This window comes from Nematolebias whitei, chromosome 6 (genome assembly GCF_014905685.2).
Source record: "Nematolebias whitei isolate Nwh7 chromosome 6, NemWhi1, whole genome shotgun sequence".
In the NCBI taxonomy this organism is placed as follows: domain Eukaryota; kingdom Metazoa; phylum Chordata; class Actinopteri; order Cyprinodontiformes; family Rivulidae; genus Nematolebias; species Nematolebias whitei.
In genome coordinates, this window is record NC_056503.1 from 3,324,551 (window position 1) to 3,337,677 (window position 13,127).

At 44.1% G+C, this 13,127-nt stretch overlaps 2 protein-coding genes across 2 annotated transcripts in view; both read left to right on the forward strand.

Moving 5' to 3' along the window:
- LOC119411478 (alpha-2-macroglobulin) overlaps positions 1-13,127 on the forward strand; it is a 118,921-nt gene that overhangs the window by 48,292 nt on the left and 57,502 nt on the right. The gene's annotated exons all lie outside the window — the stretch shown is intronic.
- On the forward strand, positions 3,965-11,582 carry LOC119410480 (pregnancy zone protein-like). Its single transcript, XM_037677363.1, has 5 exons — positions 3,965-4,054; positions 4,156-4,224; positions 4,309-4,414; positions 4,499-4,542; positions 11,339-11,582. The coding sequence occupies exons 1-4, from the start codon at positions 3,992-3,994 to the stop codon at positions 4,531-4,533; spliced, it is 273 nt and encodes a 90-aa protein (XP_037533291.1). The 5' UTR covers positions 3,965-3,991; the 3' UTR covers positions 4,534-4,542; positions 11,339-11,582.

The window sequence follows — 13,127 nt, forward strand, 5'->3', positions numbered from 1 at the left end:
GAATAGACCTTACCAGGGAGGCTTAAGAGCATGATTCCCCTGTAGTTGGAACACACTCTACGGTCCCCCTTTTTGAATAGGGGGACCACCACCCCAGTCTGCCAATCCAGGGGAACTTCCCCAAATGCCCACGCAATATTGCAGAGACGCAACCTCAACCTCCATCCATCCGTATATTATCTTTACCCACTTCTTCCTTTTGGTGTCCCTGGGTGGGGTTCCACTGGTGCCCATATCCAGCTATCACTGTGCAAGGGGCAGGGGACACCCTGGACAAGTTGTCAGTCCATCACATCACATAGCCACAATCATTCACTATCACTCACACCTAGGATCAATTTAGAGTTACCAGTCAGGCTAACATGCATGTTTTTGGTCTTTGGGATGAAACCGGAGTACCCGGAGAAAACCCACACATGCATGGAGAGAACATGCAAAGTCCACCCAGAAAGGCCCCCGTACCGGGATTTGAACCAGGGCAATCTGCTTGCTGAGAGGGAGCAGCTCTACCAACTGCACCACCGTGCTGCCCAAAAAAACTCAACCAGACCCATCAATTTTACCATATTAAGCCATCAGGTTCCCCTCGTGACCTTGTCCCCCCTCGTTTTTTAAAAGCAGTTTTTCCAGCATCAGGCATGTGATCCTTGCTGTTCTCAATAGCAGTCTGTCCTCAGGTGTTGTCCCGATAAGTTTCAAACATGTGGTAGTGCAGCCCCTGCTTAAAATACCTAGCCTAGACCAAATTATTGGCCCATCTACAAACTGCCTTTTATTTCTAAATTTTTAGAAAATATTGCATATTCCCAGCCCTGTGATGGACTTGCGACCTGTCCAGGGTGTACCCCGTCTCTTGCACAGTGACTGCTGGGCAGGGGCACCTGTGAACTCCACAACCCAAAAAGGAAGAAGTGGGTAAAGATAATGGACAGATGGATGGATGCATAGTCCCAGGTAAAGTGTTTTTTGGATGAGCACAATATCTTGGAGGTGCTGAGGTCTAAACGGAGGTTCAGAGGGGACAGAGCTTTTTCTGTTGCCGCTCCAAGACTGTGGAACGATCTCCCTCTTCTCATCAGACGAGCCCCTTCACTGTCCATTTTTAAAACTCTTTTTAAAATACATTTTTACCCCCTGGCTTTTAGCACAGACTGAATTTGCTCTTCACTGTTTTTATTGTTTTATTGATCTTAATGTTTTAACAACTGTTTTATTTTTATGTGTTTAAACTTTCTTGATTTTATGTGTACAGCACTTTGTTTCAGCCGTAGTTGTTTTAAACAGTTTTATAAATAAAGTTTTTTTTAATTATTATTATTATTAATCGTTAGACATATTTATATATAACCTCATCTCCCCATATAATCTCATCTGCTCACACAGATTCATGTTTGTGCTGCTGTTCGGCATATTGTTTTTATGCTATTAGTGCTTAGTGTATTTTTAGTTAAAGTTTTTATTAGTTCATATCTTAGATCTGTTTTTCTGTACTGTTTTTCTTTTACATTTTATTGTTAGATGTAGCTGGGACCCTGTGTACACAATTTCCTTCCACGACATGTACCACATGTGGTGCGAATGACATATAAACAAACTCTGACTCTATGACTCTATTTCTCATTTGTCATTTTTAGCTAAAGTCTTGGAAAAAGTTGTTTTGATGCTGTTACATAAATGAAAAGCATGGCATTTATTATTAATTTAATTGAAATTATTAATTTCAGTCTGGATTTAGAACTCGTCATAGTGCTGAATCAGCCCTGTTAAAAGTCTGTAACGATATTGTCATGTCTATGAATGCTAAGTGTCCTGTTGCTTTAGTGTTGCTGAACCTTACAGCTACTTTGGACACAGAGGACCATGCTGTCCTTCTGTCTCATCTTCAACACTATGCTGTATGGTATATTTGGGTCTACTTTACTTGACCAACAGAACATTCTTTGTCAGGACGGGTAATCTGTCTTCCTCTACTGCACCTCATTCTTATGGTGTGCCACAGGACTCTATTCTCGGTCCTCTCTTTTTTCTTCGTAAATGCTGCCACTTGAATCAGTTATAGCCAGACACCACATTTATTTTCACTGCTATGCAGACAATTTGCAAAATTTATTTTCATATGAAGCCTAAAAGTATTAACCTTCATATTTTATTTATTGATTGACGACATTAAGTAATGGCTTCACCAGAATTTTTTGTTTTTAAGTAAAGGCTAGATTGAATGCATCTTCTTTGGTGATTATGCTTTCTGTAACTTTGGTGTTTTGACATCCAAGTTTAGACCAGCAGTTCAATACTTTTAGGTGACCTTTGACAAGGATTTAAAGTTTGACAAAAAGACTGTGGTCAAGGCCACCTTTTATCAGTTACTGTTATTCAAGGACAAGCCTTTTATAAAGCGTCCGGACCTTGAAAAGGCCATTTATGGTTTTATCAGCTCAAGGCTTGACTACTGCAATGCTCTGTATGTTGGAATCTCCCAAACCTCCATCAGATGTCTTTTACTGGTCCAAAATGCTGCGGCCCATTTTTTAACCAACACCCTCAGACATCAAGCCTGTTTTATTTTCTCTTTATTGGCATCCAGTCCATCCATCCATCCATCCATCCATTATCTTTACCCGTTTATTCCATTTTGGGTCACGGGGGTCGCTGGTGCCCATGTCCAGCAATCACTGTGCGAGGGGCGGGGTACACCCTGGACGGGTCGCAAGTCCATCACAGGGCCACATAGGGACAAACAACCATTCACTCTCTCACTCACACCTAGGGACAATTTAGAGTTACCAATCAGCCTAACATGCATGTTTTTGGTCTGTGGGAGGAAACCGGAGCACCCAGAGAAAACCCACGCATGCACGGAGAGAACATGCAAACTCCACCCAGAAAGGCCCCTGGACCGGGGTTTGAACTAGGGACCGGCTCGCTGAGAGGCAGCAGCTCTACCAGTTGCGCCATCGTGCTGCCTACCGTGCATCCAGTCCATTTTAAAATAAATTTAAAAATTTTATTATTCACTTTTAATGTTTTTAATGGTCTTGCCCCACTTTATTTTGCTGATCGAATAGCTTTTTATGAGTGTAAGAGAACTTTAGGATCAATTAATACATGTTTACTGTTTGTCCCAAAGTCCAAATACATATGTTAAGGTGATCGGGCCTTTTCGGTCTCTGCACCCAGACTCTGGAACCAACGACCTCAAGACTTGTGTTCCATAACTGATCTAGCTCTTTTTAAAATCTAATCTTAAAACCTTTTTATTCAGACAGGCTTTTAATACCTAGTGACTCTCTGGCTTTTTTGTGTTGCTTTTAATTGTTTGCTTTTGGCTTTTGTATTGTGCAGCTCTTTGTGCACTTTTTGGCTGTTGGAAAGGGCTCTATAAATAAATATTGATTAATTGATTGATTTTTTTTTTACTGCAGGACATCTGTATTACCACACAAATGTCTGTCTGTCTCAAGTTGTTGACTATAACCATCCGCAGGGAATTTAACAAACTTTTGGACTGACCAGACGATCAGATCAGCAGCTTTGACTCCATCAACATATATACAGTTCATGCTCTGCACACCTACATTTGTGCTGTAAGATGTTCATCCAGAAGTGTACAGGTTTAATATTAACCAATACAGTTTCCTTTTATACCTTTTAACATTTCTGTGGAAAAAAAAGTTCATAAAGCTTAAACTATGTGAAAGGGACCCTCCTTGGGCTAGCCATTATCCTACCTGGACAAAGACTTGTGTTATTTTTCATACTCCCCCTGCTAGGGGTGCACTGACATCAGGGCTCATAAGATACTTTTTATAACTATTTGGCAGAACATAACTGCAAAAGTCACCAGACTATCTCCATAAGTATGATAAAATGTTTGAACATGAAATAAATGTGACTGTTATTTTTGTATAAACCAAAACTAAAAAGCTCATAAGAATGTAACTTTATTTTATTGTTCTGTTCCAGGTACAGTGGAGAAGAAGGCATCTCCAACATGTTGATCCTTGACATTGCCTTGCTTTCGGGATTCGTCCCAGAGCCCCAGTCTTTGAAGATCGTGAGTGATTTTAGTGATTTCTACCTGAATAAAGGAGTATAAGAAACATGTCTGTTTGTGAGCTGATGGTACTAAAACAGCTGAATTGTGTCCGCTCGTAGCTCAAAGGAGCTCTGCTGGTGAATCGGGTTGAACACAAGGATGGCCATGTTCTGGTGTACTTGGAAGGGGTGAGAGCAATGGACAGTATGGAGTATTATGCAATGCCAGGTGAATTAATTACTGAAAATGTTCTGTTTTTGTTTTCTGCTCAGGTTATGAAGGATATACCAGTCAACCATCACTTGGTGCTTTTACAGCAGGTCTTGGTGCACAACCTCAAACCAGCTGTAATCACCCTCTATGACTACTACCAGCCAAGTAAAGCTTCTTACAGAGAGCATAAAACACTTTTTGCCCTAACTTAGACACATCAAAAACATTTATCACATTGTTTGCTTTTAGGTGAGAGGGCTGAGAAAGAATATACTGCAATATGACTACTCAAGGTAATAAATCACAACATCCTTAAGAATGAAAAACTAATCATGTATAAAAGCTAACTATCCTGAACATAATAATGGATTCACAATAAAGTGAGTGGGTTACTTTAGTAATAATGCAAGTTGTAATTTTTTAATATAAATTTCTGTACAGAATCACTGATTCACTATGCTTATTTAGAAGTTTATCCAGCATATTCATTCCTCAGCACAAGATGAATTTATTTGAGTGTTTCACTCTAAAAGATAGTATCTCTAGAAAAGACTGAGAAGAATTTTCCACTAGTAACATGAAACTATGGTGTGCCCTGTAATTTTCATTGCAAGTGTCTTCAGTCTTGTTCTAACAAGTGAGAGCATGACGTGAAGATGGAAGTAGTATTTTGAGGGGCAAATGAATGAAGAGATTGAAAGATAAAGAAGAGTAGAGGCAACTGTGGACCAGGAAGTGGGAAAGATTAGTGAGGGTGAAGTTCAGAAACCTTTGAAAATAATGAGGAAGGGGAAGCCAGTAGGACCTGGTGACATACCAGTGAATGTCTGGAAATGTCTTGGAGAGATGCCAATGAGAATTTTGATTCAAATATTCAACGGCATACAGTATTTCAGGGTAAGAACATGAGACGAAGAAAACTTATATGGACAAAAGACATCAAGAAACTCAGTGTCCCTTGCCCAGATGTGGGTTCCCGGGGCCCCACCCTGGAGCCAGGCCTGGGGGAGAGGCTCGTCAACGAGCGCCTGATGACTGGGTCTCTACCCATGGGGCCCAGTCAGGCTCAACCAAAAGGAGTAACACGGGTTTGTCTTCCTGTGGGCCAACCATCTGCAGGAGGGGCCATATGAGTCGGGTCCATGACGCCATGGGCAGTGGCCGAAGGCGAGGACCTTGTTGCTCTGACCCTGGCTTACCAAAGCTGGCTCTCGGGACATGGAATGTGACTTCTGGCAGGGAAGGAGCCTGAGCTTGTGCATGAGGTTGAGAGGTACCAACTAGATATAGTTCAGCTCACCTTGATGCACAGCATGGGCTCTGGAACCAATCTCCTTGAGAGAGGCTGGACCTTATTCCTCTCTGGAGTTGCCCATGGCAAGAGGCACTGAGCTGGTGTGGGTCTACTCTTAGCCCTCTAAGCCCTCTGACTGTTGTTTGTGCCTATATGCCAAACGGCAGTTCAAAGTATTTGGCCTTCATGGATTCCTTGGCGGGGATACTGGAAGACGCGCCAGCTAGGGATTCCTTTATTCTGCTGGGGTACTTCAATGCCCACGTGGGTAATGACAGTGTGACTTGGAGGGGTATGATTGGGAGGAACGGCCTCTCTGATATGAACTCAAGTGATGTTCTGTTGTTGGACTTCTGTGCTAGTCATAGTTTGTCCATCACAACACCATATTTGAACATACAAATGTCCATAAGTGCATTTGGCACGATGACGCTCTAGATCTTAATTCAATTATTGACTTTGTAGTCATGTCATCTGATTTGCGGCTATTTGTTCTGGACACTCGTGTGAGAGGAGGAGAGCTGTCAACTGATCACCACCTGGTAGTGAGTTGGGTCAGATGGCAAAGGAAGATGCCGAACAGACCTGGTAGACCTAGGATTTTTGGGAATGCCTGGCAGAAGAACCCCTCAGAAAGTCAGAGTCAGAGTTTCTTTATTTGTCATTCTCACCACATGTGGTACAGGTGGTGGAACGAGATTGTGTACTCAATGTCCCAGTTACATCCAACAATAAAATGTAAAAGAAAATCAGTAATAAGATCTGATATATGAACTAAGAAAAACCTCAACTAAAAATATGCTAAGCATTAATAGCATCAAAACAATATGTCTAACAGCAGCATGAAAATGAGCCTGTGTGAGCAGATGAGCATGAACTAACACAGCAACATGCAACATGATGTATTTTTTTTCAATGGTGATTATCCTGGTTAGATATTCATGAGTCTAACAGCCTCAGAGTAGAAGCTGTTCCTCAATCTAGTGGTTCTACACTTAATGCTCCTTAACTTACTTCCTGAGGGGAGTGGGGCAAAAAGTGTGTGTGCTAGGTGAGTGGGGTCTTTCATGATGCAGGTGGCCCTCTTCCTGCATCTAGAGGTGTAGATATATGTGATGGTGGGGAGTCTGACTCCATCAGACTTCTGTGCAGCCTTCACCACTCTCTGCAAAGCTTTTCTTTCTGCAGCTGTGCTTCATCCATGCCACACGTTTATGCTGGAGCACAGGATGCTCTCCACTTTACACCTGTAGAAGGAGGTGAGGACTGTGCTTCACAGACCAGCTCGTCTCAGCCACCTGAGGAAGTAGAGTCTCTGATGAGATTTCTTAATCAGGCTGGTGGTGTTGTTGCCCCAGCTGAGGTTGTCATTCAGGTGCACACCCAAGTGCTTGTAGCTGAAGACCACTGGAGAAAGATCTTCAACTTGCATTTCCAGGAGAGCTTTAACTGCATCCCAGCTGAGGCATTCCAGCTGAGGCATCCCAGCTGAGGCAGGGGGCATTGAGTCCAAATGGGCCATGCTCCACACCTCAATTTTTGAAGTGGCTGCCTTGAGCTGAGCTGCAAGGTTTTCTGTGCTTCTTGTGGTGGCCATCCTCAAACTCAGTGGTGAACATCTCGGGTTAGGGAGACTGTCAAGCTGAAGAAGGAGTCCAATTGGTCCTTGTGGGCTGTTGGGACTCTGGAGGCAGCTGAGGAGTACCAGAGGGTCAAGTAGTCCGCAGCGTTGGCTGTTGCTGAGGCCAAAGCTCGGATGTGGGAAGAGTTTCGTTAGGCCTTGGATAAAGACTCTTGGTCGGCTCCAAGGTGATTCTGGCAAACCACCAGGAGGCTGGGGAGGGGAATGTAGCTTTTTACTAATGCTGTGTTCAGTGAAGGTGGGGTGCTATTGACCTCAACCAATGATGTCATTGGGAGGTGGAAGGAATAATACTCGGACCTTCTCAATCCTACCAGCATGTCTTCCATGGAGGAAGAGGAATCAGGGGACTTTAGGCTTGGTCTGTCCATAACTATGACTGAGGTTGCCAAGGTAGTTACAAAAATATGTGGCGGCAGGTCTCCGGGGTGAATAACATATTCCCTTATTTCCTTAAGGCTCCAAATGTTGTGGACTGTCTTGGTTGACACATTTTTGCAACATAGCATGGACATCAGGGCCAATGTCACTGGATTGGCAGACTGGGGTGGTGGTTCCCCTCTTCAAATAGGGGAACCGTTGGGTGTGCTCCAGTTAGAGGGGTATCACTCTCCTTAGCCTCCCTGGTAAGGTCTATTCAGGGGTGCTGGAATAGCGAGTCCAATTGTTGGTCGACCCTCAGATCCAGGAGGAACAATATGGGTTCCATCTGGGTTGGCTGTGGAACACTGGGCTAGATCAACACTCGTTAGGGTCCTCAAGGGATCATGGGAGTTTGCCCATCCAGTCTACATGTGTTTTGTGGACTTGGACAAGGCATTCAACCATGTTCCTTGGGGTACACTGTGGGGGGTGCTCCACGAGTATGGGATAGGGGGTCCGTTGTTATGGGCTGTTTAGTCCCTATACAAATGGTGCGAGAGTGTGGTTCACATTGCCGGTACTAAGTCGGACCCCTTCAGGATGGGAGTGGGACTTGGCCAGGGCTACCAATTGTCACCTATTCTGTTCATACCTTTTATGGACAGAATTTCTCAGTGCAGCTGGGGGCAGAGGGATTCTGATTCGGTGGCCTCAGGATTCCATCTCTGCTCTTTGCAGATGATGTGGTCTTGTTGCCTTCATCGTGCCGTGATCTTCAGCTCTCACTGGAGCAGTTCACAGCTAAGTGTGAAGGGGCTGGGATGAGAATCAGCACCTCCAAATCTGGGGCCATGCTCCTCAATCGGAAAAGGGTGGATTGCTGTATTCAGGTCAAGGGTGAGGTTCTGCCTCAAGTGGAGTTCAAATATATTGGGGTTTTGATCTTGGGTGAGAGAAGAATGGAGCATGAGATTGATTGATGAGATTGGACTGGTGCAACATCTGTAGTATTACAGACTCTGCACCAGTCCATTGTGGTGAAGAGGCAACTGCGCTGTAAGGCAAAGTTCTCTGTTTACTGGTTGGTCTATGTTTCTACCCTCGCCTATGGTCATGAGCTTTGGGTAGTCACAGAAAGAATGAGATTGCAGATACAGGCGGTTGAAGAGAGTCTCCTTCGCAGGGTAGCTGTACTCTCCCTTAGAGATAGGGCGAGAAGTTCAGTTATCTCGGAGAAACTCGGAGTAGAACAGCAACTCCTCCACATCGAGAGGAGCCAGTTGAGGTGGTTCAAGCATCTGGTAAAGATGCCCCTTGGGCACCTTCCTAGGGAGGTGCATTGGGCATTTATGACTGGGAAGACCTAGGACACGCTAGAGAGTTGAGAGGAGTTTAGAAACATTGTTCAAAATCTTCTAAGAGTATGGGAAGGGTTTAAAACTCCTCATATATATATATATATATATATATATATATATCCATCCTTGGGCTGCCACCTTACCATGTTGGAGGGGTTTGAGTGTCCCAATGATCTTAGGAGCTATGCTGTCAGGGGTTTCATGCCCCTAGCAGGGTCACCCAAGACAGACAGGTCCTAGGTGAAGGACCAGACAAAGTGCAGCCTAAAGACCCCTTATGATGAGTACAATCATTGGAAACAATGCTCCCTCGCCTAGACGTGGGTTACAGGGCCCCACTCTGGAGCCGGGTCTGGAGGTGGGGCACGCTGGCGAACACCTGGTGGCTGGGCTTTTATCCATGGAGCCCGGTCAGGTACAGCCTGAACAGGAGACGTGGGGCCCCCTTCCCATGGGCTCACCACCTTTGGGAAGGGCCAAAGGGGTTGAGCGCAATGTGGGATGGGTGGTGGCCGTTGGTGGGGACCCTGGCGGTCTGATCCTTGGCTACAAAAGCTGGCTATTGGGACGTGGAATGTCACCTCTCTGATGGGGAAGGAGCCTGAGCTAAATGGTAAATGGACTGTACTTATATAGCGCCTTTCTATCTTATTTCAATATACTCATAGCGCTTTACACTACAATCTGTGCCCTCATTTACCCATTCATACAGCACTCTACTAGATCTCTACAAAGCTAATTGAACAAATCATTCTAAAGAGACTAATCAGTGCCTTAGATCACATTCATACACCGATGGAACACACATAAGAGGCAATGAGGGGTTCAGCGTCTTGCCCAGGGACACTTCAGCATGTGACTGCTGGTGGATTCAAACCCCCAACTTTCGCATTGGTGGACGACTGCTCTAACCACTCAGCCACAGCAGCCACAGCAGCCCCAGCTGGTGTATGTGATTGAGAGATTCTGGCTATAAATAGTTGGACTCACCTCAACGCATGGCTCTGGCTCTGGAACCAATTTCCTTGAGATGGGTTGGACACTCTTCCACTATAGAGTTGCCCCTGGCAAGCGGTGCTGAGCAGGAGTGGGCAAACTTGTTGCCTCCCATCTTGGTGCCTTTACGTTGGGGTTCACCCCAGTGAATGAGAGGGTAGCCTCCCTCCGCCTACATGTGGGTGGACGAGTTCTGACATTTGTTTGTGCTTATGCGCCAAACGGCAGTTCAGATTACCCACACTTTTTGGAGTCCTTGGAGGGGGTACTAGAGAGTGCGCCTCCTGGGGATACCCTTGTTCTGCTGGGGGACTTCAATGCTCACGTGGGCAATGATAGTAAGACCTTTTAGAGTATGGTTGGGAGGAACGGCCCCCCTGATCTGAACTCGAATGGTGTTCTATTATTGGACTTCGGTGCTTGTCATGGATTGTCCATAACAAACACCATGTTCAAGCATAAGGGTGTCCATATGTGCTCTTGGCACCAGGACACCCTAGGCCGCAGTTTGATGATTGACTTTGTTGTCGTCTCATTTGATCTGCGGCCGCATGTCTTGGACACTCGGGTGAAGAGAAGGGCAGAGCTTTCCACTAACCACTACCTGGTGGTGAGTTGGCTCCGATGGTGGGGGAGGATGCCGGTCAGACCTGGCAGGCCCAAACTTATTGTGAGGGTTTGATGGGAACGTCTTGCAGGGTCTCCCATGAGACAGAGCTTTAACTCCCACCTCCGGGAGAGCTACGTCCACGTTCTCAACCGAACTGTCTCTGATGGCCATCATTTCGGTTGAGCTGTATTGAGCTGTGAATTTAGCACTAAACTAGTGCCTCAAACAGCCTCATAGGAATGAAAACAATTAAAATAAAACTTAATTCCGGGAGTATGAGAAGCCACTGCACTTCTGTGTGCCGCCATAGCCATTGCAACATCATAAATCTTGAATTAGGTAGACTCAAAATATTTATCTGTTCTTGATGGCATCAAGAACGCATAAAGGACGGATACCACTTTCTGTACTTTCTGAAAGTTCAATTAAACTGTGCAGTGGTTCAAGAGCTAATATGATAACAGACACACTAATACACACAAACCTGAGCAAAAACACAACGTCCACCTTTAATTTTAGTTGCAAGAGACAAATCTGTCCTGGGCTGAGGAATATCTGCTGACTTATTCTGCTGACTTATATTTACTCATTTCTGCAGGTCTGTAGTTTTGTGACATACATGTACCTACCTTTTCTAAGATGCTTTACACTACATTTAAATTGTTTTTCATAAGCTAGGAGACAAGGTTGGTAAGGATGGACACATTCATTTTAATTCAGATTTATCCAAAATTTTGTCTTCAGTTCAGCTCAACACAGAATCACATTGAAATTGGTAATAAGTAGATTTAAAGATGTTTTTTAAAGCTAACTCTTTCTTTTACAGGCCAAAGAATGAAGTGTGGTCAATCCTGATGCCAGTATTGATTTTTGCTTTATTAAAACTCAAAGGAACTTATTTTCTTAAAAAATATATGGTTTAAGTATTGTGTCATGTATTGGTTATGTTACACAGCTAACTGTTTTTTTTTTTTTTTTTGTCTTTGTCACACCTATGTAACTGTGGAATGTGTTCAATCCAATCGCAAAGAAGAGCAAAACTGAATAAAGTGATCTGAATGACCCTCAAAGATGTTTTGGTGTTATAATCTTTGCAAACAGCAGAAATGAGTTTAATTACAATTAAAGTTCAAACCTGGACTTCCAGTGACGTCATGTTATAGGTAGCAGCTAGAAGACAGGCTCAGTCTGTTTTAAAGTTATTCCCTAACAAAACTACTGGGAAACTGCCATTTTTAATAAAAGCAATATGGCATCATCTGTAAGAAGCAAAGGTTGACAATGATGGGTTTTTGGATTTGTGCACAACACCGGACAACAGGAATGGTTTAAATGATTTATTGAAATAATGCTGCTGGTGGAGGTCTTGGTCTGGGCACAGGTCCAATCTGTAGAGATATGGAAATTAGTAAATGTGGCTTTGCTGTGAGGGTTCTGAGCTTTATAGTGAAAATCACTAACCTTCACAGTCGGGGAATAAAGGGACTCCTTCAGAGAGTTATTGAGGCTAACATCGTGCACTGTGAGGGAGCTGCGTCAGTGAGAAAAGATTATGCAAAGTGTGATTTTCAGGATTGTTCAGGGGCAAAGTCCAGTTGAGCAGGCAGGGATCAAGAATCATAGAGCAGAACTCCAAATCCAAAACTTGATCCAAGCAAACAGTACCAAACAAAGGACAAAGGCAAACATTTGAAACAGATGGATGTGAAGGTCGAGATGTGAAGATGTTTGTAAAGGAGCTATTCCAAAGCGCTCTCCAGCTTCTGCCTGAACTCAACATCAATTTTGAACGGGCACACCGAGCGCTCAGTGCAAAGTCCAAGAACCTGACTGCAGCCCCATGCTCACTGATTGTCAAGTTCATGGACTTTACAGTCAAAGAAAATGTCTTGCGACAGGCATGGACTCAGAGGAAAGTTTTGATTTAAGGAAAGCAGATTTTCATTGACCATGATTACTCCCCGAAGCTTCAGAAAAAGTGAGCATCTGTGCGGGTCGCAATCAGTTAAAACTGAAAAACAAAAACAAAATGATTGTATCCAGCATAGCTTAAAATAATTATGGATAACAAGGAGAAGATCTACATGACTATTATAGAGGCTGTACCTGCACTTCAAGAGTTGAGCGGGCACATTCAGGTGGCTGAGAAAGAGTGGACTGAAGCTGAGATGTCCCGACACGGATAGAGCACGGCGAGAGGAGGATGGAGCAAAGACCCGGAGGAGCCGTCCTACGCAGAGGTCAAGGCTTTCTTGAGTGTGGGCCGCTGAACTCAACCTACGCCGAGTTTATGTCATTCTGCTAAACATTATACGTTAGGAGAGAATTGATGAGATTTTTTTTTAGATTGTTTATTTTCATTTTCATATTGGACAGACCGGTTAACGAGCGCACCTTTCCAGCCACAGCACACCGCTCTACGAGAGCAGCGTCAACACTGTGTGTTTTTTCCACAATATATTTGTCACCACCCTCCGCCCAGGAATCAACGGGGACTGGTTTTAAGTCAGGTTTGAAAACCAATCTTTGGATTTGACTAACTAATCCAGTTGGGTATGTGGAAGAACAGTTGATTTGTTAGTTCAATTGTATTATTTCACTTTGTCTTATGACTG

What these genes read in the sequence shown, in the direction of transcription:
- LOC119410480 (XM_037677363.1), top strand. Translation starts at nt 3,992, where the DNA reads ATGTTGATCCTTGACATTGCCTTGCTTTCGGGATTCGTCCCAGAGCCC. An exon ending in TTCTGGTGTACTTGGAAGGG is followed by an intron (nt 4,225 to 4,308) that starts GTGAGAGCAATG and finishes TTTTCTGCTCAG; the next exon opens with GTTATGAAGGATATACCAGT. An exon ending in CTATGACTACTACCAGCCAA is followed by an intron (nt 4,415 to 4,498) that starts GTAAAGCTTCTT and finishes GTTTGCTTTTAG; the next exon opens with GTGAGAGGGCTGAGAAAGAA.